This window comes from Rhipicephalus sanguineus, chromosome 4 (genome assembly GCF_013339695.2).
Source record: "Rhipicephalus sanguineus isolate Rsan-2018 chromosome 4, BIME_Rsan_1.4, whole genome shotgun sequence".
Taxonomy (NCBI): Eukaryota; Metazoa; Arthropoda; class Arachnida; order Ixodida; family Ixodidae; genus Rhipicephalus; species Rhipicephalus sanguineus.
In genome coordinates this window covers 193,222,071-193,247,727 of record NC_051179.1, presented here as the reverse complement: position 1 = coordinate 193,247,727, position 25,657 = coordinate 193,222,071, and the positions used below count along the sequence as shown (strand labels likewise).

The 25,657-nt window shown below is 47.2% G+C and overlaps 1 protein-coding gene across 1 annotated transcript in view; it reads right to left on the bottom strand.

The window, feature by feature from the left end:
* Nucleotides 1-25,657, bottom strand: part of LOC119390989 (pre-mRNA 3' end processing protein WDR33-like) — a 277,891-nt gene that overhangs the window by 14,552 nt on the left and 237,682 nt on the right. Inside the window, 1 exon segment of the mRNA XM_049415008.1 lies at nucleotides 19,207-19,340. Within this exon segment, the coding sequence (XP_049270965.1) occupies nucleotides 19,207-19,340 (134 nt within the window).

Below are 25,657 nucleotides of genomic sequence, written 5' to 3'. Positions count from 1 at the left end.
TTGAGGACCAAATTTTAGCCTGGGGTGCAAAATTAACTGTACCCTTTCTCAGAAACGAAGAACAGTATGGCTGTGAACTTTTCCCACAAATTCCAAAACGCGGTCTTGGGCTAGTTGGCGCATGGTCTGACAAAAATTTGGAGGCACAAAGGAACGAGGACAAGAGATGACAGGACTGTGCCTCCAAATTTTTGTCAGACTATGCACCAACTAGCCCAAGAACGCGTTTTAGTTCCACATGGTAGTGGCTTTAATCCCAAGCCAGCAGAATGAATTCCTACAATTATCTCACAAGAAAGAAGAAACATTGCCCTCACTTCTCATGTCCCATAAGAGATATCTGTTTGTTTTCTTTTTTTTTAATTATTACTCATGCAGCTTTTGAAGTTTTCGGTTCAGACCATTTGGAAGGGACGTTAAGTATACTCTGAGAAAATTTCAGCGTAATCGTCGAAGAGCTTTCCAGAAAAGGTATGTCCAGTTTTCAGACAAGCAATATTAAGAAAAATACAACTTTATGTTTAAAAACATGCGCGGAAAGTGCTCACAACACAAACCAATGACTACTCTACAAAAGCACCCATGGTGGAAAAATTTGCAATCAAATCACAAGTTATAAAAAATGGTAGAAATTGAATGTATTCAGTCAATCTAGCCATAATTATTATAAAAAATACATACACGCATAAAAAATGATGGAAAACAGCATGCAAGCAAGCCCTTGAGTCCCTCAGGAGGTGCGGCTTTCGGCGCCATTTTTAAATGGCTTTGAGAGCACCTATGCGCTTGCAACTGTGCAGTTTTGCTCCTCACAGTGTGTACTATTTTTAAGTAACGAAATAAAAAAACTGGTTTTTGGTCAACTTGCCCTACCACACCCTGTTAAATAAACAAATTCTTTTGAACGAGCACATTTTCAAAAAATAAAATTAAGAAAACCAAACAATAAAGCTCTGGTATCAATTAAAAAGAAATCTTGGATGGAAATCTGCTTATGCTAGGCAAAACATGGGTGCAGCATTATTGTTTCCTCATTTACTTTGTTCACAAAATATAATGGCCGATGCTGAGTGTGCTGGCTTCAGTGCCTTTGCCAGCTGCCTATCAGTTTGCATGGTAAGTAAATCTACAGTGTTACGTATTTTTCTGCAGCAGAACATCACTCTGGTGGCTTGTCTTCAACAAAAATGCATTCTCAGATTTTGTGCGTGTCTAGAATGTGCGGAAGGGGGGGGGGGGGGGCTACCGCCTTCTAAAGTGCTAATGGATACACAGTCTGCCGTGTACAACCTCAACCTTATTTGCTTGTCAAGAGCATGCGAGGCATTGTGAGCAATATGTTTTAGCTGACTTTGTCAAAACTAGCCTTGCGCACACAGCAAAGCATCTGTGTGCAGCACCAAGGCAGCCAAACTAAAATCCACAACAAGAAGGTGCCCTTCCACTACGTGCATTGGACACTGGAACCACGTTCCCCATATGATGCACACTGTGTGTAAACAACATTTAAAGGGCTCCTGAACTCAGCATTGGAGTTTACTGCCTCAGGAATCAATAGTTGTAAAAAATTTCTCGAGTCCATCAAGAATGAGCAGAGTTGCAGGGATTTGAGCACTTTCTCTCTTGTCCCGACGAGTGCGCTAGGAGCTACACAGGGAGGGATGGCACGAGGGAAAGAAGTTTGTCAGTGCACGTCATGACCTTGAGTGTGCGTGATGAAATGTGATCACTCTACCTCATTGTGATTTCTCTGCTCGAGTGTGGCTCACTGTGCAATGTTAGCAAACTATGGACTGCGGGCACCGGCACCTGGTGTCACCCCGTGGCAAGAAGTGCATTTGCTCTTGGTTTAAGCCAACAGCATGCTATTTGCACTTGTGACATCAAAATGTTTTGAGTGACATCAAAAAGCAGGTACTGGCAGCTCCAAAGAGAGTGAGTACAGGCCTCTGTATGAAAAGAGGGCGCCTGGCAACTTTGTGGTCAGCCAGTAAACCCTCCTTAGCGTGCACGATTGCAAGATTTGGCTGAGTTGTTCATAACAGTGTCTGTTTTCCACAGGATGTGTTTCCTCACTAAGTCCGATAGGTACTTCATGACTTGCCTAAAAAAATCATCTCAAGTCATTAGCCAAGCCATCTGTTTTGCTTCCCGCTATCACGAGTTCTCCCCGTCGCTTGCAGGTAACATTTTCCTGTAACGCCATGGCCTTTACCTCCCCAGCTGTCTAAAAATGCAAAATGCGGCATGACTTCGCCAAAAGTTGCTGAAGCTGCCTAATTTATGATGTTTTGTTGCCATATCGCTAACGTGCCTTCCCCGCATTGGGAACAGCAGAGGCCCTGGTGGCGCCAGACGGACGTTATCAGGGGTGCAACAGCCGAAATAGGATTTGGAGCAGGCTACGGGGGGGGGGGGGCAATTTTTTAGCATGAAATCCCAAATTTGGAGCAGCATAATAAGGCTTACTTTTAGAAAAGAAAATTATATTACAAACTAACATCAGATAACTCCTGCACAGTGCACATGAGCACTGCTATTTCAACAAAAGCAATCTGCTGAACCACCCCACAGTGCAAACACTGCCTTAGTCCACAATAGCATCTGCAGCGCCTGTCAAACCATTTGGCAGGCACTGCATATGAAGACCTGCCAACCTGGCGACCTCGAAATTCGGGAGATTCATAAAACAGGAGGGAGTGAGGGTGGCAAAAAAAGAAAACTGGCATGCATTCTTGCTCATTGTTTCTCAGGGCCACATAAACGTCATACACAGCTCTGAATGATTGCCAGTAATTTTTTTAGACGCCAGCGATCATATTAGTACTCATTATCTGGTGCGTGCATGTATAAGTAATTAAGTAACAAAATGTGCGTGCTGTGTCCCATGACAGCTAGTATTAATAGCTCCTTCTAAATCTTAGTATGCTTTTCCATGACACTGGTGTACTCCGCACGGCATTGGTGTAGTGCAGCGTATGTGGCTTAAAAAGTGTTCTGCACGCGACGGAACAAGACAAGGGAATTTTAGAACTGTTGTCCTTTTTTCGTTTTTTTTCTTTCTTTTTTTAATTTGCAGTGTAGTTGAGATAAAGTGAACTAGTGGTTAGGGTTATGGTCTGCGCGTCCGGATTGGATTAGATGATGATGCGAAAACTGCAGGTGACCAATGCAATCTCCATTTCTTGCTAAAATTAGCACAACTGAGAAAAATTTAAGGGTGGTCGGGCATTTTGGCGGTATGGCACAATTTCAAGAAACTTGTGGTTTTGTCTCAGCTTGGCGCAAAAATAAGGAATTGTATCAAACAGCCGCAAATGGCGCAGCTGTTGCACCCCCGCGTTTATCCTTGGACAACGATCTTGGCCCATACGTTATCACTACAGGCCGGATTTTAGGTATTAAAAAAGCTCGTTTTAGACGCCAAAAATAGGCAGGCAAAAACGTTTTAAGCTTCCAAAATCGTATATATAAGCACAATAAATTTTCACATAAATGTAAATAATTTCAAACGAAGACGTGTGCGACCTCTGTCAACGACAGGAAAACAAAAATGTTATTGCTTAAGATGGCACAAAGGTGCCATCGGTTGAACACAGCCGTGCAATTGTTCTTTGTCCCACACGGTTCGCAGAACAGTCTCTCCTGTGTTCTGCACGGTGAGTCAAGTGTTCACTGTCGAATCAACACTCCTGGGTGTCTTTTCGGCATCACTGAGAAGAGCAGAGCAGAAGCAGTTAGACAAATCGCTAAAAGACTAGAAGGGAGGGATTCCTCCTATTGGCCCGGGTCGAATCGCGTAGAGCCAATTTCTCCCCTGACAGTGAACCAGTGGCGCAGCCAGGGAGAGGGGAGGGGGGGGGGTTCAATCCCCACCCTGAAACTTTTCAGTTTTGCATGTGTATATATACACGCACACATACAAGTGCACGCCCAAACATACGTAACGTATTGTTGAACACCCCTTCCCAAAAAATTACTGGCTACACTGCTGCAGTGAACAGCGTTGCGATGTGGGCTTGTTGGTGCATAATGCTGCTGCCGCTGCCATTTCGTGGCAGCGGCTCGAGCCTTCTTTTTCGCATTGCTGCCGATGGCTCCCCTGAAACTTTTCAGTTTTGCATTGCTGCCAATGGCTCCCCTGAAACTTTTCAGTTTTGCATGTGTATATATACACGCACACATACAAGTGCACGCCCAAACATACGTAACGTATTGTTGAACCCCCCTTCCCAAAAAATTACTGGCTACACCGCTGCAGTGAACAGCGTTGCGATGTGGGCTTGTTGGTGCATAATGCTGCTGCCGCTGCCATTTCGTGGCAGCGGCTCGAGCCTTCTTCTTCGCATTGCTGCCGATGGCTCCCCTGAAACTTTTCAGTTTTGCATTGCTGCCAATGGCTCCCCTGAAACTTTTCAGTTTTGCATGTGTATATATACACGCACACATACAAGTGCACGCCCAAACATACGTAACGTATTGTTGAACACCCCTTCCCAAAAAATTACTGGCTACACTGCTGCAGTGAACAGCGTTGCGATGTGGGCTTGTTGGTGCATAATGCTGCTGCCGCTGCCATTTCGTGGCAGCGGCTCGAGCCTTCTTCTTCGCATTGCTGCCGATGGCTCCCCTGAAACTTTTCAGTTTTGCATGTGTATATATACACGCACACATACAAGTGCACGCCCAAACATACGTAACGTATTGTTGAACACCCCTTCCCAAAAAATTACTGGCTACACTGCTGCAGTGAACAGCGTTGCGATGTGGGCTTGTTGGTGCATAATGCTGCTGCCGCTGCCATTTCGTGGCAGCGGCTCGAGCCTTCTTCTTCGCATTGCTGCCGATGGCTCCCCTGAAACTTTTCAGTTTTGCATTGCTGCCAATGGCTCCCCTGAAACTTTTCAGTTTTGCATGTGTATATATACACGCACACATACAAGTGCATGCCAAAACATACGTAACGTATTGTTGAACCCCCCTTCCCAAAAAATTACTGGCTATGCTGCTGCAGTGAACAGCGTTGCGATGTGGGCTTGTTGGTGCATAATGCTGCTGCCGCTGCCATTTCGTGGCAGCGGCTCGAGCCTTCTTCCTCGCATTGCTGCCGATGGCTCCCCTGAAACTTTTCAGTTTTGCATTGCTGCCAATGGCTCCCCTGAAACTTTTCAGTTTTGCATGTGTATATATACACGCACACATACAAGTGCACGCCCAAACATACGTAACGTATTGTTGAACCCCCCTTCCCAAAAAATTACTGGCTACACCGCTGCAGTGAACAGCGTTGCGATGTGGGCTTGTTGGTGCATAATGCTGCTGCCGCTGCCATTTCGTGGCAGCGGCTCGAGCCTTCTTCTTCGCATTGCTGCCGATGGCTCCCCTGAAACTTTTCAGTTTTGCATTGCTGCCAATGGCTCCCCTGAAACTTTTCAGTTTTGCATGTGTATATATACACGCACACATACAAGTGCACGCCCAAACATACGTAACGTATTGTTGAACCCCCCCTTCCCAAAAAATTACTGGCTACGCTGCTGCAGTGAACAGCGTTGCGATGTGGGCTTGTTGGTGCATAATGCTGCTGCCGCTGCCATTTCGTGGCAGCGGCTCGAGCCTTCTTCTTCGCATTGCTGCCGATGGCTCCCCTGAAACTTTTCAGTTTTGCATTGCTGCCAATGGCTCCCCTGAAACTTTTCAGTTTTGCATGTGTATATATACACGCACACATACAAGTGCACGCCCAAACATACGTAACGTATTGTTGAACCCCCCTTCCCAAAAAATTACTGGCTACACCGCTGCAGTGAACAGCGTTGCGATGTGGGCTTGTTGGTGCATAATGCTGCTGCCGCTGCCATTTCGTGGCAGCGGCTCGAGCCTTCTTCTTCGCATTGCTGCCGATGGCTCCCCTGAAACTTTTCAGTTTTGCATTGCTGCCAATGGCTCCCCTGAAACTTTTCAGTTTTGCATTGCTGCCAATGGCTCCCCTGAAACTTTTCAGTTTTGCATGTGTATATATACACGCACACATACAAGTGCATGCCAAAACATACGTAACGTATTGTTGAACCCCCCTTCCCAAAAAATTACTGGCTATGCTGCTGCAGTGAACAGCGTTGCGATGTGGGCTTGTTGGTGCATAATGCTGCTGCCGCTGCCATTTCGTGGCAGCGGCTCGAGCCTTCTTCCTCGCATTGCTGCCGATGGCTCCCCTGAAACTTTTCAGTTTTGCATTGCTGCCAATGGCTCCCCTGAAACTTTTCAGTTTTGCATGTGTATATACACGCACACATACAAGTGCATGCCAAAACATACGTAACGTATTGTTGAACCCCCCTTCCCAAAAAATTACTGGCTATGCTGCTGCAGTGAACAGCGTTGCGATGTGGGCTTGTTGGTGCATAATGCTGCTGCCGCTGCCATTTCGTGGCAGCGGCTCGAGCCTTCTTCCTCGCATTGCTGCCGATGGCTCCCCTGAAACTTTTCAGTTTTGCATTGCTGCCAATGGCTCCCCTGAAACTTTTCAGTTTTGCATGTGTATATATACACGCACACATACAAGTGCACGCCCAAACATACGTAACGTATTGTTGAACCCCCCTTCCCAAAAAATTACTGGCTACACCGCTGCAGTGAACAGCGTTGCGATGTGGGCTTGTTGGTGCATAATGCTGCTGCCGCTGCCATTTCGTGGCAGCGGCTCGAGCCTTCTTCTTCGCATTGCTGCCGATGGCTCCCCTGAAACTTTTCAGTTTTGCATTGCTGCCAATGGCTCCCCTGAAACTTTTCAGTTTTGCATGTGTATATATACACGCACACATACAAGTGCACGCCCAAACATACGTAACGTATTGTTGAACCCCCCTTCCCAAAAAATTACTGGCTACACCGCTGCAGTGAACAGCGTTGCGATGTGGGATTGTTGGTGCATAATGCTGCTGCCGCTGCCATTTCGTGGCAGCGGCTCGAGCCTTCTTCCTCGCATTGCTGCCGATGGCTCCCCTGAAACTTTTCAGTTTTGCATTGCTGCCAATGGCTCCCCTGAAACTTTTCAGTTTTGCATGTGTATATATACACGCACACATACAAGTGCACGCCCAAACATACGTAACGTATTGTTGAACCCCCCTTCCCAAAAAATTACTGGCTACACCGCTGCAGTGAACAGCGTTGCGATGTGGGATTGTTGGTGCATAATGCTGCTGCCGCTGCCATTTCGTGGCAGCGGCTCGAGCCTTCTTCCTCGCATTGCTGCCGATGGCTCCCCTGAAACTTTTCAGTTTTGCATTGCTGCCAATGGCTCCCCTGAAACTTTTCAGTTTTGCATGTGTATATATACACGCACACATACAAGTGCACGCCCAAACATACGTAACGTATTGTTGAACCCCCCTTCCCAAAAAATTACTGGCTACACCGCTGCAGTGAACAGCGTTGCGATGTGGGCTTGTTGGTGCATAATGCTGCTGCCGCTGCCATTTCGTGGCAGCGGCTCGAGCCTTCTTCTTCGCATTGCTGCCGATGGCTCCCCTGAAACTTTTCAGTTTTGCATTGCTGCCAATGGCTCCCCTGAAACTTTTCAGTTTTGCATGTGTATATATACACGCACACATACAAGTGCACGCCCAAACATACGTAACGTATTGTTGAACCACCCTTCCCAAAAAATTACTGGCTAGGCTGCTGCAGTGAACAGCGTTGCGATGTGGGATTGTTGGTGCACAATGCTGCTGCCGCTGCCATTTCGTGGCAGCGGCTCGAGCCTTCTTCTTCGCATTGCTGCCGATGGCTCCCCTGAAACTTTTCAGTTTTGCATTGCTGCCAATGGCTCCCCTGAAACTTTTCAGTTTTGCATGTGTATATATACACGCACACATACAAGTGCACGCCCAAACATACGTAACGTATTGTTGAACCACCCTTCCCAAAAAATTACTGGCTAGGCTGCTGCAGTGAACAGCGTTGCGATGTGGGATTGTTGGTGCACAATGCTGCTGCCGCTGCCATTTCGTGGCAGCGGCTCGAGCCTTCTTCTTCGCATTGCTGCCGATGGCTCCCCTGAAACTTTTCAGTTTTGCATGTGTATATATACACGCACACATAGAAGTGCACGCCCAAACATACATAACGTATTGTTGAACCACCCTTCCCAAAAAATTACTGGCTAGGCTGCTGCAGTGAACAGCGTTGCGATGTGGGCTTGTTGGTGCATAATGCTGCTGCCGCTGCCATTTCGTGGCAGCGGCTCGAGCCTTCTTCTTCGCATTGCTGCCGATGGCTCCCCTGAAACTTTTCAGTTTTGCATTGCAGCCAATGGCTCCCCTGAAACTTTTCAGTTTTGCATGTGTATATATACACGCACACATACAAGTGCACGCCCAAACATAGGTAACGTATTGTTGAACCCCCCTTCCCAAAAAATTACTGGCTACACCGCTGCATTACTGGCTGACGCCAAGTGTAAGCAATGCGAGTTAGAGGCGAAAATGGAAATAATGATGGCTGCCCAGAATGAGCTCATGGTAAGAATCGCCGAGCTGGAGATTGCGTTGGCGACAGAGCGGGAAAAAACGATGGCTATGGGGGAAAGGCTTAAGTCAGCTGAGGAGGGGTTAGCAAAGGTAGTCATGGTGAACAAGGAAGCAAGCGACAGCGGGAAAAGCGGGGCATCGACCCCCACAGTGGTAGACGCGAAGGGGGAAACAGGTTTGGAAAAGACAGGTGCAAGGGACCCAGCTTCCGCGAAGTAGTTTTGGGAAGGGGAGGGGACAAAGCAGCAGTGGCACGCGCTAATAACCGAGGCAGTGGCCAGGTGCGGGACGGTCCAGCAGAAGAGTCGGAGCACGTGATAATCGCCGGGGACTCGAACTTAGTTAGATGCGAAGAAGCAGTCAAGGAAAGGGTGAGAGGCGACAAACGAGTTTTAATAGGGAAGTTCCCGGGACATAGGCTGGGATCAGTGATGAGATAAGCTAGCGCAAAACTCGCAACTAAGGCTAAAGGACGTAACCTCATGATAATCGCGGGAGGTCTAAACGACGTCTTGAATGAAGAATCAGCCGAACTAGCGAACACATTGGCGAAAGGGGTCGATGACATGCGCGCCATTTCCCCTCAGGTGCAGATAGTGGTATGCACAATACCGGAAGTACCAGTGAGGAATATCAACTTGCAAAGAGCGGTTGTCGACGTAAACAAAGAGATATGGCGAATTAGTCGAGAGAAGGGCTTCGAGGTAGTGGATATAAACAGGGAGGTGCACAGGTGGGGCGGTTTCCAAAGAGACAGAATTCACTTCGATAAGAGCCTTGGTCATGAGGTGGGCTGGCGACTGGCAGGACGCACAGTAGCTTTTTTGGGGGGCACGCGGGCCCTTCAGTGCCCAGGGTAGCTGGTAATGAGGAAAACAACCAGAGGGACTCTTTGACAGGCAGTATAGCGAAAAACCAGAGAAAAGGTAAAGAAGGGAGAAGGTGCGTGTTGCAATTAGCTACATAAACATGCAGGGTGGCAGAAAAAAGGCAAAATGGTTAGAGATTGAGGAGCAGTTAAGCAAGGAACAGATAGGTGTTTATGCGGTTACAGAAACACACCTTAGAGACTTGGAAGAGCCACCACATATTGACAATTATATTTGGGAAGGATGTAACAGGATCACATCAGAAAGGAGAGGTGGGGGTGTTGGAATGGTAATCCATAGAAGAACAAAATTGGATAGAGTGAAACAAACGTGTTCAGAGCACATGTGGGTTTCGGGCACAGTAGGTGGAAAGAAAACGCGGCTAGGTGTAACTTACTTGTGGACGGGGAATAACTGCAGAGAAAAGAATCTGGAGATAGTGAAATGCATAAGCACTGATATTAAAGAATTTGGTCATGATGCCGAAATAATCCTTCTAGGGGACATGAACGCTCACATTCATGACCTTGACGGATATTCAGACACCAATGGCAAGTTATTGCTAGATCTCTGCGAGCAACATAGTCTTGAGATAGTTAACGTGGGGCCTAAATGTGAGGGGCAGATCACGTGGTAAGTCGGAAACCGGCAATCGAGCATTGATTATTGTCTCATGACAGAAGGAATATATGACAAATTTAGAGAGATGAGAATAGACGAGGAAGGCATTAACAGCTTGGGTAGTGATCATAAACGCATAATATTACAAATGGGATATAAAACTGATAATAAGAACATAGAATCAAAGTTTGGCAGCTTGTATCTAAATGACAAACAAATAACAAATATAGCCGCAAGAGTCGAGGAAAAAGTAGACGAACTACCAGGTAAAGACTGGAAGTATAGTGAGCTGCTACATATAATCACAAAAGAAATGGAAAACGAGAAGAAAACTATTTGTTGGAAAGGAAAGAGAAAGCCAAAAAGTTGGTGGAACAAAGAAATCCGGGAGGCGATCGAGAAGCGACGTGAGGCATCACGGGAGCACAGACAAGCAAAAAAGGAGAAGCGGCCACAGGACGAAGTCAACCAAATATGGGAAATATATTTAGAGCAAAAATCCATTGTGCAGAAATTAGTGGAGGCAAAAATTAAAGGTGAAAGTGAACGCTGGATGACAGAGATTCGCGAAAAGAAGAAGGCCGCGCCTAGGATATTTTGGAGCCACCTAAAAGCGCTGGGTAGGAAGTCTGTCACAATGCAACAACATATGGTAGATGAAGGAGGAAATCAATTGGAAGGGTATGAAGCGCTAGGTTACATCCGAAAGATAACAGCCGATTCGTTTAAAAACGTCGCCCAGGGGATTCCCCCGGTGATTAAAAGTACGCAAAGGAGTGCAACCGACGAAGATGTAGTACTAGAGAATTTCAATTGGAAGAAAGCTGAAGGAAAAATTCCTAAGCGCACTACTCCGGGCTTAGACGGGGTTCCCGTCAGCCTCATTAACGAACTCGGACATAACACTAAAGAAGCACTGCTGAAAGCCGTAGAAAAGTGCTTACAGGAGAGGGAAATACCAGACAGTTGGCGAAAAAGTAGAATGAACTTAATCTATAAAGGCAGGGGAGAAAAGGATAACATTCGTTCGTATAGACCGCTAACCATTACATCGGTGCTATACAGGTTGGCGATGCAGGCAGTAAAATTAAAAATAGAAGCGTGGGTAGAACAAAATGATATTTTGGGAGAACTTCAGAATGAATTTCGAATCGACAGGCGGTTAGACGATAATCTGTTTGTTCTTACCCAGTGTATAGAAATATCGAAAATAGAAAACAGGCCCTTATACGTAGCTTATCTAGATATTACCGGGGCGTATGACAATGTTAATCAGGAAATTTTGTGGGATATACTGAAAGAAGTGGGCATAGGTGACGACTGTATACAGCTTTTGAGGGAAATATACCGAGAAAATACAGTTTGTATAGAATGGGAAGGAATAAGTAGCAAGGACAGCGTTGAAATTAGCAAGGGGCTGAGACAGGGATGTCCTTTGTCCCCGCTGTTATTCATGCTGTACATGGTGAGGATGGAAAAAGCGCTAGAAGGTAGCAACATTGGATTTAATTTGTCACACAAACAGGTCGGCACGATGGTTGAGCAGAAGCTTCCAGGTCTATTTTATGCTGATGATATTGTCTTATTTGCGGACAGTCAAGATGATATACAGCGACTGGCAGATATATGCGGAAGGGAATGTGAGGCTCTAGGACTAGGATTTAGTGCAACAAAATGTGGATTGATGGTATTGAATGATCACGAAGACCATGCGGTCTTTATACAGGGCCAAAAAATACCGAGGGTAAGCGAGTACAAGTACCTCGGAGTATGGGTAAATGAGGGGGATAGATATATGGAGGTACAAGAGAAAGCATCGGTAGCAAAGGGAAAGAGGAATGCTGCAATTATGAAGCACAGAGCTTTATGGGGGTACAATAGGTACGAGGTGCTTCGAGGGCTGTGGAAGGGTGTGATGGTCCCGGGGCTTACATTTGGGAACTCAGTGGTGTGCATGAAATCAGAGGTACAATCAGGAATGGATGTAAATCAAAGGACGGTGGGCCGCCTCGCGTTGGGCGCTCACGGGAAGACGACAAATGAGGTTGTAAAGGGTGATGTGGGATGGACAGGCTTTGAAGTGAGGGAAGCTCAGAGCAAAATGAGATTCGAAGAGAGGCCGAGGAAAATGAAGAACAATAGATGGGCAGAGAAGGTTTTCAGGTATTTGTATAGAAAAAGCGTTGACACGCAATGGAGAAAAAGAACTAGGAGGCTCATCAGTAAATATACGGCTAGCAGTGCGGGCGATATGGCAACAAGGAGCATTAAGCGGAAGGTCAGAGAGGCGGAGAGGACTTATTGGATGGCAGCGATGGAAAAGAAGCCGGCTCTGAGTAACTACCGAAAGGGAAAAAACGAAATAAGGAGGGAAAGGTTTTATGATAATTCAAGGGGAAGCGCTTTACTGTTTGAAGCAAGGTCGGGCTGCCTTAGAACGCGTAGTTATAAAGCGAGATTCAGTAACGAAGAAGAACAATGTACATGCTGCGGGGGAACTAAGGAAACGATGGAACATGTACTGATTGAATGTGGCGATATTCACCCAGGTATACGTGTGGGCACGAGTCTACATGAAGCCTTGGGTTTTAGGGACAACAATGGAAAGCTGAACACGTCCGCGATAGAAATAAGTAAGAGACGGTTAGAGTATTGGTGGCAGAAAAGTAGAGATAAAGAACAAAAATAAATAATGGGGGAAAAATAAGGTCATTCTGCCTTAAGAGGCAGCGAGATAGACCGTGAATTTATATTTTTTTGGTATAATAACATAGATTTAATCAATGTAGATAAGGTATTAGGTCAACATGAAACAAGGAAGCTTTTCCTTTTTTTTTTTTTCTCTTCGAGTCTGGTGGCAGACATGTCACCGCCCCGTTACAAAGGGGACGCTCATAGCATCCATCCATCCATCGGCACACACCACACTCAGCTGTGCTCTCTCCGGTGATGTCAAGAATGCTCACTAGATGGCATGCCGCTGCTCAAGGCGGCACACACTACACTCAGCTGCACTCTCTCCGGTGATTTCAAGAATGCTCACTAGATGGCGCGCCGCCGCTCAAGGCGGCACGCACCACACTCAGCTGGGCTCTCTCCGGTGATTTCAAGAATGCTCACTAGATGGCACGCCGCCGCTCAAGGCGGCACACACCACACTCAGCTGCGCTCTCTCCGGTGATTTCAAGAATGCTCACTAGATGGCGCGCCGCCGCTCAAGGCGGCACGCACCACGCTCAGCTGCGCTCTCTCCGTTGATTTCAAGAATGCTCACTAGATGGCGCGCCACCGCTCAAGGCGGCACGCACCACGCTCAGCTGCGCTCTCTCCGGTGATTTCAAGAATGCTCACTAGATGGCGCGCCGCCACTCAAGGCGGCACACACCACGCTCAGCTGCGCTCTTTCCGGTGATTTCAAGAATGTTCACTAGATGGCACGCCACCGCTCAAGGCGGCACACACCACGCTCAGCTGCGCTCTCTACGGTGATTTCAAGAATGATCACTAGATGGTGCGCCACCGCTCAAGGCGGCACACACCCCGCTCAGCTGCGCTCTCTCCGTTGATTTCAAGAATGCTCACTAGATGGCGCGCCACCGCTCAAGGCGGCACACACCACGCTCAGCTGCGCTCTCTCCGGTGATTTCAAGAATGCTCACTAGATGGCGCGCCGCCGCTCAAAGCGGCACACACCATGCTCGGCGCAAGCGCTAGTTAGGTGACTGCTCGAGGGCCGCTCCTCTCGTTTGGCTCGCTTCCTTTCTCTTTTTCGGGAGCTCACTAAGTGAACACTCTTCGTTGCCACTCTGCAGCATGAACAGCAGCAGCGCGACGGGCTCGCAACGCAGCAGCAACTCGGGAAGATCTCGCGTTGCCAACAACCAGCCAACACATGATGTCACGTTACGCTCTTCGATGCGTATCGTACGACTGCAAAAGTCCCACCACCATCAGGGGCACCTGTATCAATGTTGCCTTCTCGAACTTTCCACTGCGTCCCATCACCGATGATCCCTTGGCAACATACTTTACTGATCATAAAGCAATCATCTTTAAAGGGAAGCGAGTCCCCAAGCTCATCGAGGGACGCCCTTCTTGTACTTTGTAAGAGAACATCTCTTGTGTATATGTAATGCATATAATTCATCCATCATAAAGCAATCATCTTTAGAGGGAAACCAGTCCCTGAACTCATCGAGGGACGCCCTTCTTGAACTTGGTAAAACAACATCTCTTGTGTATATATAATGTTTATAGTTCATCCAAATGTATATATAGTTCGTCAAAATGTGTGCAGTGCATCCAACCGTAAATTAATAAACATTGTGTATGTAATGCATATATAACGACATTGTCACGTCTAAGAAAGGGAAAATAGACAACCACCCGTTTGTAGCACAAAGCCACAAGAAAATCCATATGGATTTCTCAGAAATTAAAGCATCTTAGTTGCCGAAAAATTCGTCCTCGTCCGGGGTTCGAACCCGGGACCAACGCCTTTCCGGGGCGGTTGCTCTACCAACTGAGCTAACCAGGAAGCTAGCAATTGGCAGCGCGAGGGCGAATTCATCGACAACTCGAAGCAACTGGACACATATTGCAAATCAGTTTTGCGGAATGCCGCAAGGTGGCGGAAGGCTTTAATTTCTGAGAAATCCGTATGGATTTCCTTGTGGCTTTGTGTTACAAACAGGTGGTTGTCTATTTTCCCTTTCTTAAGGGGGGACATGGTTTTTAGAGATGCCATAGGTTATTTCTTGGCCAAATTAGATGAAACTGCACTGCTTTGTTTAGTTTTTTTAGCTTTATTTAACTATCCAGTTATATTTTACACAGGTGAATTATTTCCAGAGATAATTAGTAATCTCATTCTATTGTTTGCTGAAACAATAAAAAATTATCTATGCAACATAACATCATTATAAACCCATATATAGATACCAGAAAGCCTAAGGAGAGCAACGCTGCAAGCTGATTGGAAATCGAACAACTACTTCTCAATTTAGAGCACTAATGAGTTCATGGCCTACACCTAGCCAAAAAGAAGAAAATTTTAAACTAATATAAAAAAAAATGGAATTGCAGATTGAAAATCTGCTTGCAGCATTGCTTTTTATGCACATTTAGCTAGGTTGTGCAAAAAGAATTGTAGCTCTAGCTGTCCTAGGTCGACTTTTACAGAAGAAGCAAACAAGGGAAGTGGCCAACATGTTTTGAGAAAATGAGCAAAAAAGGTTGAAACTTTATTTAGCATTACAGAATGAAAAATATCAAAGGCACACATACTTTTAGTGATTAATATGCGCCAGGCATATAATCAGACTGATTGTTAGCATGAGCATGCCTTTTTTTCAAGTTCTGCTGCAACGAGGCCGCTTATCAGTTCAATGACGGTACCGACGCCAATATGCGACGAGTGTCCGCGCGTCATCCACGATCCGTCGTATGACACGGCGATGTTTCCCGGGTTGTCCACGTTTGAGTTCCGCGTAGATGTCACGAACCGAACTCGCGCACTCACTCATGAGTTTCGAGGCAGCAAGAGTAGCGGCAGGTGTTAGCTTATTCTTCACGTACGTCTGCCACGTTTTCGTGTGGAGGCCGCGACGCGATATGTTCATCATTGCAAATATGTCGTTAAAAGCAGTCTGCCTGTTGCCAGTAGCCTGCATTGGGCGGGTGGCGAGCACGTTTACTGTGAATGGATTTATTTTCTGCTGTCCGTCGACGCGCGGCGAACTCCACTTTGACGACCCGTCACCGCAGTTCACACACTAGCTCAAGCTTGAAGGCAAGGCCGTATTCCCGCTCGCCTCTCCTGATCTCGGCGTCTCCGTTGTAAATCTTGCACTTTAAATGCAATATTATCAAAGCATTTACCGCCTCCAAGTCCAGGATGGTGAAGGTCGTTTTATCAGATGGGGGACCCGCGGCGTCCGCGCGTTTAGCGATAAGGCTGCGCTTCCGTTCCGTCGCCGCAACAGATGAAATCTCTTGCAGCTTCACTTCTGCCTTCTTCTTCTTGTCTTCTATCTGTTGGGGCTGCAGAATTTGTGTGTCGTGACGCACACGGCCGTTTTCCGCGACGTTGTCGGCAACTGACGGGCTCGTAGGACTAGCGTCCGTTAGGCCTACCGCGCTGGCGTCGACGGCCGCTGCGAGTTCGTCATCCTCGTTGTTCTGGGTCGTTGCGGGGCGCTTCCTGAAGTTCTCGGCTAGCGATCGCCTCACCCGCTTTCCGAATTTGTGTTTGGTGCGGAACTTCTTGATGACAGGACCCATAGCTGTAGGCAGTCGACAACACCAGGACAAAATGGCGCACGCTCACGCGCGTCTCGGCGGTGAAGCAGACGCCGAAAACGCCGCTTGGCGAATCGGATGCCTAGATTTTGTCACGTGCCCCAAGCAGCCAATAGAATCGCGCGCTTGTACTTCTCGATGACGCGTTTTTGCTAGAAAACCAATGAGCAAGGCGAGCCAGCGGTGGCGGGAAATTGAAGATGAAAAAGGGCTCTTCCAAACGAGATCAAGTTGGCCACGATAGCCCGTGTTATACCCGCGTGTACCGGCAACGGTTCGGCGCGGAAAGAGCGCGATTTTAGCGTCAATTTGCGCTCAGACAAACCTCATATTGGTGTTACAGATTGATTTTACGGCGGAAATAATGAAAATAGAAGCTACAAACTTAGCAGACTTGTGCAAAAATAGATATCGATTCCGAAAATGTCAGCTTCAAAAAGTCGATTTTTTCGCGATTTTCGGCCTTCTAAGACCCGTGTCCCCCCTTAACCCTTACGCCACCTTGCGGGATTCCACAAAACTGATTTGCAATTGTCATGTCTATATATGATGGTAGACGAATGTGTTTCAACTTGGTAAAACAACATCTCTTGTGTATATAATAATGTTTATAGTTTATCCAAATGTATATATACTTCATCAAAATGTATGTAGTGCATCCAACCGTAAATTAATAAACTTTGTGTATGTAATGCATATATAACAACGTTGTCACGTCTATATATGATGGTAGATGAATGTGTACGGAGCATTCACGGGTTACCCGATCATCTCCGAGCAAGCTCCTCTAACATCATTCACTTCGTGGATATGGCGGTGAATTTTTTTTCTTTCTTTTTCGCTCTTCACTCGCATTCATCTCGCGTTCGCCAATCGCTCGCGCCATGTCAGTGCGGTGGCGGATGCTCGCCAGCATGTCCCACTTCACTTCTGCTAGCAATTGTTTCCGAGAGGTGGTTGAACTAGAGGACTAGGTAGAACCCCATAGTTCCGAACAGTCAATGTTGCGCAGTAACATGAGTAACTGACTCAAAGTGCATTCGGTAGAAAAACTTGAGGCTAAATAGTCTTCATATAAGCACCAATTTTGAAAATCGGGATTTATAGCCATTTGGAAGCATTTAGGCAGAAACGCCAAAAATAGGAATTTATAGACAGTATAAAAAGGCTATAAAAGGCCTTCTAAACCTCTAATTCATGCTCATATATGAAAGTGGCTTGATAGGAGCGCAAGGAACAAAATAGGCATTTGCCTAAAATCCGGTCTCTGGTTATCACAGTGAAACGCGAAACTGTGAGCCATTCTGGAGACTCAGTCATAACAGTGGCGCAGAAGTGACCCCATCACTATGGCTGCACAACCGAGCAACATGACTAACATGAAGTGCAGCAACTGGAATGGAAGTGATGTTCCAAGAGGAGATTTGCAGATACAGTAAAACCTCATTAATTTGAAGTCTTCAAATTAAAAGACATTTTAAATTAACAGAACATACGAAAAACTGGGATCCAGGGAACTTGAAATTACTGAAAGTAATCGGAGATGATGGTTTGCTGTATGCAGTGGTTTGCGGCTCCAAGGTCACGTTTTTCAGCAATACCCAATCCTGATTTTGTCATGAACCCGGGAAAACGATGGCCATACAGAGCCACAAGGCGATCCCACATAGTGATGATTGATAGGTGAACCATTCCAGACTTGTTGCTGCCAACACAAGAATAAGTACAGTTGTTGTATGCCTCACGGACAGCTGAAATGTGCACCTGCAGAGAAGATGTGCTTCACTGCAAGACAGCAGTCGCACGAAAGCAGCATGTCACGTACTTCTCATAACAGCTTCAGTGCCTCGCGATGCAACTATTTGCCCATTTTTTTTCTGGGAGAAGAAAAAAAAAAGTAATAAGGGTCGGTCTGACACAATTCGCGATGCATGCTAGCTGGAGAACATGATTCTTGCAATTTTCAAAGTAAGTCTTTGAAGCAGGTGAAGCAGTAAGCAAGCAGTTCATCTGCAGCTTGAGTGCACAAGTTACTGAAGCAAGTGCCAATCAGAGGTCCACGTACATCGTGAATTCCTATTCCAGGAAAGAATGGGCAAATGGTCGCATCTTGACGTGCTAACACTTTGAGGAACACATGACACGCTGCACAAGCGCGAGTGCTGTGTTGCAGTGAAGCATGTGTTCTCCTCCGCAGGGGTGCATTTCAGCACTGTGTGAAGCGTACTACAGACTAGATTTTTTTTTTTGCACTAGCAGCAATGAGGCTGAGGCGGCTCACCTATCAATCACCACACGGCATTGCTTTGTGGTTCTGTAAGGGCTTCGTTGTTGTGGGTTTGTGGTGAACTCGAGATCAGGAATTGCCACATGACACCCAGAATCTTTGAATTAACCAGGCTAGCGCAAGCTGCAACTTCATATCATCCAGTTAAAATTGCAGTAGAAAATACGGGACCACAGCAATTCTTTGAATTATGCAGGATTTCAAAATACTAACTGAGCCTCAATTATTTTGGTCTTATTTTTCTGCAAGAAATAACCGAATGAGCACCAGCATTTCCACATAACACGGGCAAGCAAGTATCATAAGGATGTGGCAGGCTACCACTCTTAGCTGTGTGCCTTGCACATTTTCTTGTTTCCCAGCTGAAAAACAGGTCACCCAATATCAGTCCGGCGATTTCCTGAACACTACTGTAATGCAAAAAAGATTGCATCTTCAGGAAACATGCCAACCAGCAAAAATATAAGCATATCGACCTATTTTGATCACTTCTAGCATTGGGAAGTTGCTCTAAACGAATCAATGACGTCTACAGCACTCTCTGAAAGTAGAGTATTTCACAATAAAATCGTAAAGGCTCCCAGGTATGGCTCACCCTGTGCTGTGGTGGTGGCTGGTTGCCAGAGTCACCCATGTTGCGCCACTCGCCGCTTCCGGGCCTTTGGAATTGGCCCTGGTCCTGACCAGCCAAGGATGGCATACCCTGGTGTCGAAAGCCCATGGGTGGCACTGCAGGAGCAATGTTGGCCATGTGATGACACTGGCTTGCAACGTGCAAAGCAGTTCAACATGTTGGGAGTGCAGACAGAAAATATGAGGAGCAGTTCCCAGAATGGTCGTTCAGTGTGCAAATGTTACAACCTACAGCAATGTTTACCTCATCACCTTCGAAGCACAACCCTTGCGTGCACACACACACTTGCTCCATCACAACTGCCATTGCTGGAAGCAGCGATGGAAGGCTTACACTGTACACTCCTTATAGTGTAAGTTCCCGGAGTTACAAATATTTGCATTATAACCAAAACAAACTTTTTAAAAGGCTGCACGAATGTAAACAATGTTCAGCAAGCAGCCGTGCATGTCCGAGACTTTACACATGAGACTGTGGTATTTGCCGCCCTCTCAGTAAGAAGATTAAGTCCAAGAACCTACATTGCCGACAAAATGAATGCAGGAAAAAAAAAAGCTAAAAAAACATTATTGCGGAAAGTCGCTGGCTAACTTTTTGGACCTCCTGGATTATGCAGACTTCTCCTCGTGGAACCACACTACACAGAAATATGTCGAACAGCAACCAAACATGCACAATGTACAGTAAATTCAAGTGCTTGTGTGATGCCCAAAACATGACAGCTGTGAACAGTCATTCAAGTGTTGCAGCTACTGTGAAGCATTCAGTTGACTCCATAACAAACCGCAACATTAACAGCCGCTACTGACCAGGCAGCTGGCACTCATGAGCCCGAGCCTGCGTGTTGGTGTGCTGTCACAAGAAGCTTGCCTAAACATAGAGATCGGGCATCAAAGAGATGGCATTCATGTAATGAAGCAAGGGCAGCGCACGTGACGGTCCTGAAATCGGCCACGGTGACTATCTTGCAAAGGCCTGCCAAGCTTGTGAGCCCGCATACTCACACCAAAGCTCGGCCAACAAAGCCATATGTCTACTACAGTGGACTCTCGCTAAACGGAACCTGAAGGGAACCAGGAAAATGTGTTCCGTTTAACAGGAGTTCCGTTTACTGAGATATGAACAAGGGTGCAGAATACAAGTACGAATCATACTCGAGTCAGTTGTTCCATTTAAGCAGCAGTTCCGTTTAACAGATTTCCGTTTACTGAGAGTCTACTGCATTCATTTTTTTAGACCAACAATGGTAACTTTCAGAAGCCACGGAAGTGGCTATTTCGCGCAAAGAAAACACAAGGGGAGGGTTAAGGGGAGCGCAAACTTTCGACTGTTTATTCCAAATTTACTGCAGTAGTATATATATACGCAAACGCATGCGCAGAAAGCGAGGCAAACAACGAACAGATAACGTTTAGTGCAATGCAATACAGAGGTATAGACATGCGCAAAAGGGCAGGCTCGCAACGATCGGATACCATCTTAATCACAACCTGCGATGCAAGAACGTGCTCTCTGCCTGCGAAAGGAACAATGAAGTGTCACTAATGCATAATAAACCTCGTGCTTTTATGTGAAAAGATTCCAACAGCTCCCGAGCAGTGGTGTCCCTGCTTCTCCCAAGAATCTGAATTTTATGCAGATACGGCTCACACTTGTGGGAATTGCAGTGGGCCGGCAAATGTGCCCCATCTTTACCTTTTAGTGACAGCTCGTGTTCCTGCGCACGCACATTCACGCACCTTCCCGTCTGGCCGACATATGTCTTGCCGCAGGAGAGCGGAAATTCGTAAACAACACCGGTGGCACATTTTGTGTATGAGTTTGCGTGCTTCTTGCCACAGCCACTTTTCTTGTTCCCGCCATTTAGAATACGCGGGCAAAGCTGAGATAGCTTCCGTGGCGCGGAAAAAACAAATGGCACGCCGTGCCTGTTTGCTGTTTGAAACCTTCTTGAGGTTGTGTGAAATCCGGTGCATATACGGGACGACCGGGACGAGTGGCTGGAAAAGCCGACACAGAAGCTAAGGACCGGTGCTTACAAGAGGGCATGGAAGTTCTAGAAAAAATGGGAGAACAACACTCCATCTCACGTAACAAGGACCCTATGGCTGCAGTAACTTCATTTTTTTAAGCGCAGCAATCTCTGTTTGCTTCAAGCAGATAAAACGGTGGCTTCGTGGCAATGGATGCAGATACATGCAGTTCCAAGGCAAGAAAGGCAGTCGAAAAGAACTTTATCAAGATAAAAGCAGGTGAAACAAGAGTGAAAAGCAAGGCGGTGGCTCTGTGTAAGGACTTGGATCTTGCTAAACTTGCCCGGTCCGTTGGAACTAGCAAGAACAACGCCCTTTCAGTTTTCTTCACTGCCAAAACGCACAAACCGGATGTTCCTTTCAGGACAATGTTAGCGAACGAGGCACCTGGCAAAATGTGATTAGTAGTTTTTTAATGAAGCAGTTAAACCGTGTTGCTGTGAAAGACCCGTATCGGACTGAGAATTCATCGTGTGTTACCCGCTTCCTTTCCTCGAATCCTACGATAGGCTACTTATTCTCGATTGATGTTGAGGACTTGTTTTATTCTGTGCCGCACGATGAATTGTTTGCATGTGTCAAGAATTGCATAGAAGAGAGTGGTGCTGTTGCCTTTCAGAATGCCGCGGGCATGACCATAGAAGCTTTTATGTCCCTTCTCGAGTTTTATCTTAAAGTCACCTTCATCAGTTTTAAAGGAGATTTTTATATACAAAGACAAGGCATTTGCATTGGCTCCTGTGTCACACCTGTGTTGTGTAATTTGTTTTTGTGTTCTATTGACCGTGCCTTGCACCAACATTTTAAAGGGGGGGAGGTTTTGAAAGTTTTTAGATATGTTGACGACTTTTTGATCATTTTAGAGCAACTAACCACCACTTCATATCAGCCCATCGTTAACAATGTTTTAGCGGCCTTTTGCCGTCTCGGGAAAGGTTTGGTGTTTACGCACGAGTTGCCGATCAATGGTGCCTTGCAGTTTCTGGATTTGAGTATCAACCTGCAGGAGCGCCACGCCTGTTGGCTTTATTCACCCAGGTCTAAAAAAGAATTGCTGCCATTCGAGTCGGTGCATTCCAAGACCGTGAAAAGGGCCATAGCCAAACACTGTCTAGAGTCTGCACTAACCAGGTCGTGCCCACACGTCATGCAGAAGGGCTTTCAAAACCAATTGGATCGCTTGACCTTGGCTGGTTTCCCTCGCACGCTCATTAACGCGGTCGCCGAGTCGCTCCTCCAGAAGTTCAAATGTGAACACCACAGTGCTGGGGTTGAGCAAGAGCGAGGAACGGTGAGACCTGAGGTCGTCCCGTATATGCACCGGATTTCACACAACCTCAAGAAGGTTGCAAACAGGCACGGCGTGGCAATTGTTTTTTCCGCGCCACGGAAGCTATCTCAGCTTTACCCGCGTATTCTAAATGGCGGGAACAAGAAAAGTGGCTGTGGCAAGAAGCACGCAAAGTCATACACAAAATGTGCCACCGGTGTTGTTTACGAATTTCCGCTCTCCTGCGGCAAGACATATGTCGGCCAGACGGGAAGATGCGTGAATGAGCGTGCGCGGGAACACGAGCTGTCACTAAAAGGTAAAGATGGGGCACATTTGCCGGCCCACTGCAATTCCCACAAGTGTGAGCCGTATCTGCATAAAATTCAGATTCTTGGGAGAAGCAGGGACACCACTGCTCGGGAGCTGTTGGAATCTTTTCACATAAAAGCACGAGGTTTATTATGCATTAGTGACACTTCATTGTTCCTTTCGCAGGCAGAGAGCACGTTCTTGCATCGCAGGTTGTGATTAAGATGGTATCCGATTATTGTGAGCCTGCCCTTTTGCGCATGTCTATACCTCTGTATTGTATTGCACTAAACGTTATCTGTTCGTTGTTTGCCTCGCTTTCTGCGCATGCGTTTGCATATATTGTAGGCATTAATTGGACTTCATCTTCCTCATCTGTAAATAACCATCATCAGTCATTGGCTGGGGCGTCTTCTTCGTCAGCGCCATCTTGCCTTTGGCGTAATAAAGCGTCGGCTTAACCGCTTTATTTCAAGTGGTGGAGGAGCTTTACGATCCCTTCGACCTCTCGTCTTCTAAAGATCTCTCCTGGAGCTCTGGTCGGGACGCCGCTTACGCCAGCAGACCACCGTGTCACAAGATGAGCCCACAGTGCCAACTCACCCGGTCCAACCGCCTGCCGCCGCCCCTACCACTGCCAACAACCCCCCTCGCGACCCTGAAATCTTCTCCGGTCTGCCTGGAGAAGATGTCGAAGACTGGCTCGACAACTATGACCGTGTAAGCGTTTACAAAAACTGGAACGAGGCGTCGAAGTTAGCCCGCGTACAGTTTTACGTATCCCAGGTAGCCAAGACATGGTTCCTAAATCACGAGAGCAACTTCCTTCAAGGACCAGCTACGGCGGATTTTTGGCACACCGACGGTTCGTTCGGAAGTTGCGAGGAAGAAACTGGCTGAACGCGTCCAGCATTACGGCCAGTCTTATACCTCGTACATTGAGGACGTTCTTGCGCTTTGCCGCCGTATCGACGATGCCATGCCAGAAACTGATCGCGTACGACACCTTCTGAAGGGTATAGGACCTACCGCTTTCAATTCCCTCACCGCGAACAACCCTTCGACGGTATCAGATGTCATCTCTATGTGCCAGCGGCTTGATGCCCTACAATCCATCCGCCTGCGACCCGACTTTTGCGAAAACCCCTTGGCAAACAGTATGGAGCTCCGATCCATCATTCGAGCCATAATCCGTGAGGAATTGCAAGCCTACAGTTCACCACTTTGCAACAACGCTCACGCACAACCCGCCTCCACTGATCTGCGAAGTATTATCAAAGAGGAAATGACAGCCTTTCAGAGCGCCCACCATCCCACCGCTCCACCTTGCCCCCAACCGGCTTCGAACGCACACATCGCTGCAATGCAACCTTCACCGCCTCCAGTCACACCACCTGTGCCTGTTCACGACCATCTAGCATCTCTTGTTGCCCGAGCACCGAACCCGCCATACCATTCCGCCTGGTGTGCCCCACGGCCTGTCTGCTATTACTGCGGAATTCGGGGACACATCTCCCGGGTTTGCCGACGCCGCCAGCAGGACGAACGTCGTGGTTATGCTGCTTTCGAACGTGACGAGCCATCTCGATTTTACCACCGTTATGCCGACAATGTTTTCACTCGCCGATCGCCATCGCCGGCCGACTTTTCGAACACGACCATCAATACACGTACCTCCAGACGACGCTCCCCATCGCCACTCCGGCGCTCTGTTTCGCCGCTTCGGCCTGTCTCTCAACTCCCTGTCCAGCGATCGGAAAACTAAGCAGTGCAGTTTTTGGAGGGAAAACTGCATCGCCGCGAAATGCCTCAAGTCCTCCTCAACGACCGTCAAACATGTTATTGGTGATTGTGCAAGGTGTGCGGTTGTGGGCTTTGATAGACATGGGAGCAACGATTTCTGTTATGCGTGCGGACTTGTGTTCTCGTTAGCGGAAAGTGAAGACGCCCTACCTTGGATCATCCTTGATTGGGGCCAATGGAGCAATCATTCGACCATTGGCTCGATGTACAGCACGCGTCTTCATTAACGGTATCCGTCATCACATCACTTTCGCAGTTTTAATTTCCTGTGCTCATGAACTCATTTTAGGCTGGGACTTTCTCTCGTCAGCGTCTGCTTTAATTTCTTGCCGCCAATGTGTACTTCAGATGACCGAGACCGATCATTGCAGCGAGCGTATCGATGAGACATGACTGCGTTTTTCGACAGCTGCCGATTCCGTACTGCCTCCGGGTCAGGAGCAACTGATCCCGATCACTTCTACGCATATTGCCAATGGTGACGTGTTTATTACCCCTTACGGCCGCTGTCTAGCTCGTGGCATTGTGTTCCCATCCAGCCTGGTGCGATTCAAAGAAAGTGCTGCGGTAATCTCGGCCTGAACACCACCACTGAGACTATTCTCCTACCTCAAGGTTCTACGGTGACCTGTTATGTGGATACACAACCGGTATCTTTCGTCCCTCTTGACACCTTGCAAGCTCATCCTCAACAGGACAAGCCTATTTCTTCATCCACCTTTGCTTCCGGGATAAACCCCGACCTTCCTGCTCCTCAGCGTGAGGCGTTGCTGAAATTGCTAACAAAACATCAGGCCTCCTTCGACGCCAATGCTTCGTCACTTGGACAGACCACAGTTGCGTCTCATCGTATCAACACTGATGGTCAGAATATTGTACGCCGTCGTCCCTATCGAGTCTCCTTGGCCGAACGCAAAATCATTGAGGAGAACGTGGCCGACATGCTCAAAAGAAACATCATACGACCCTCTGCCCCTTACGGCCGCTGTCTAGC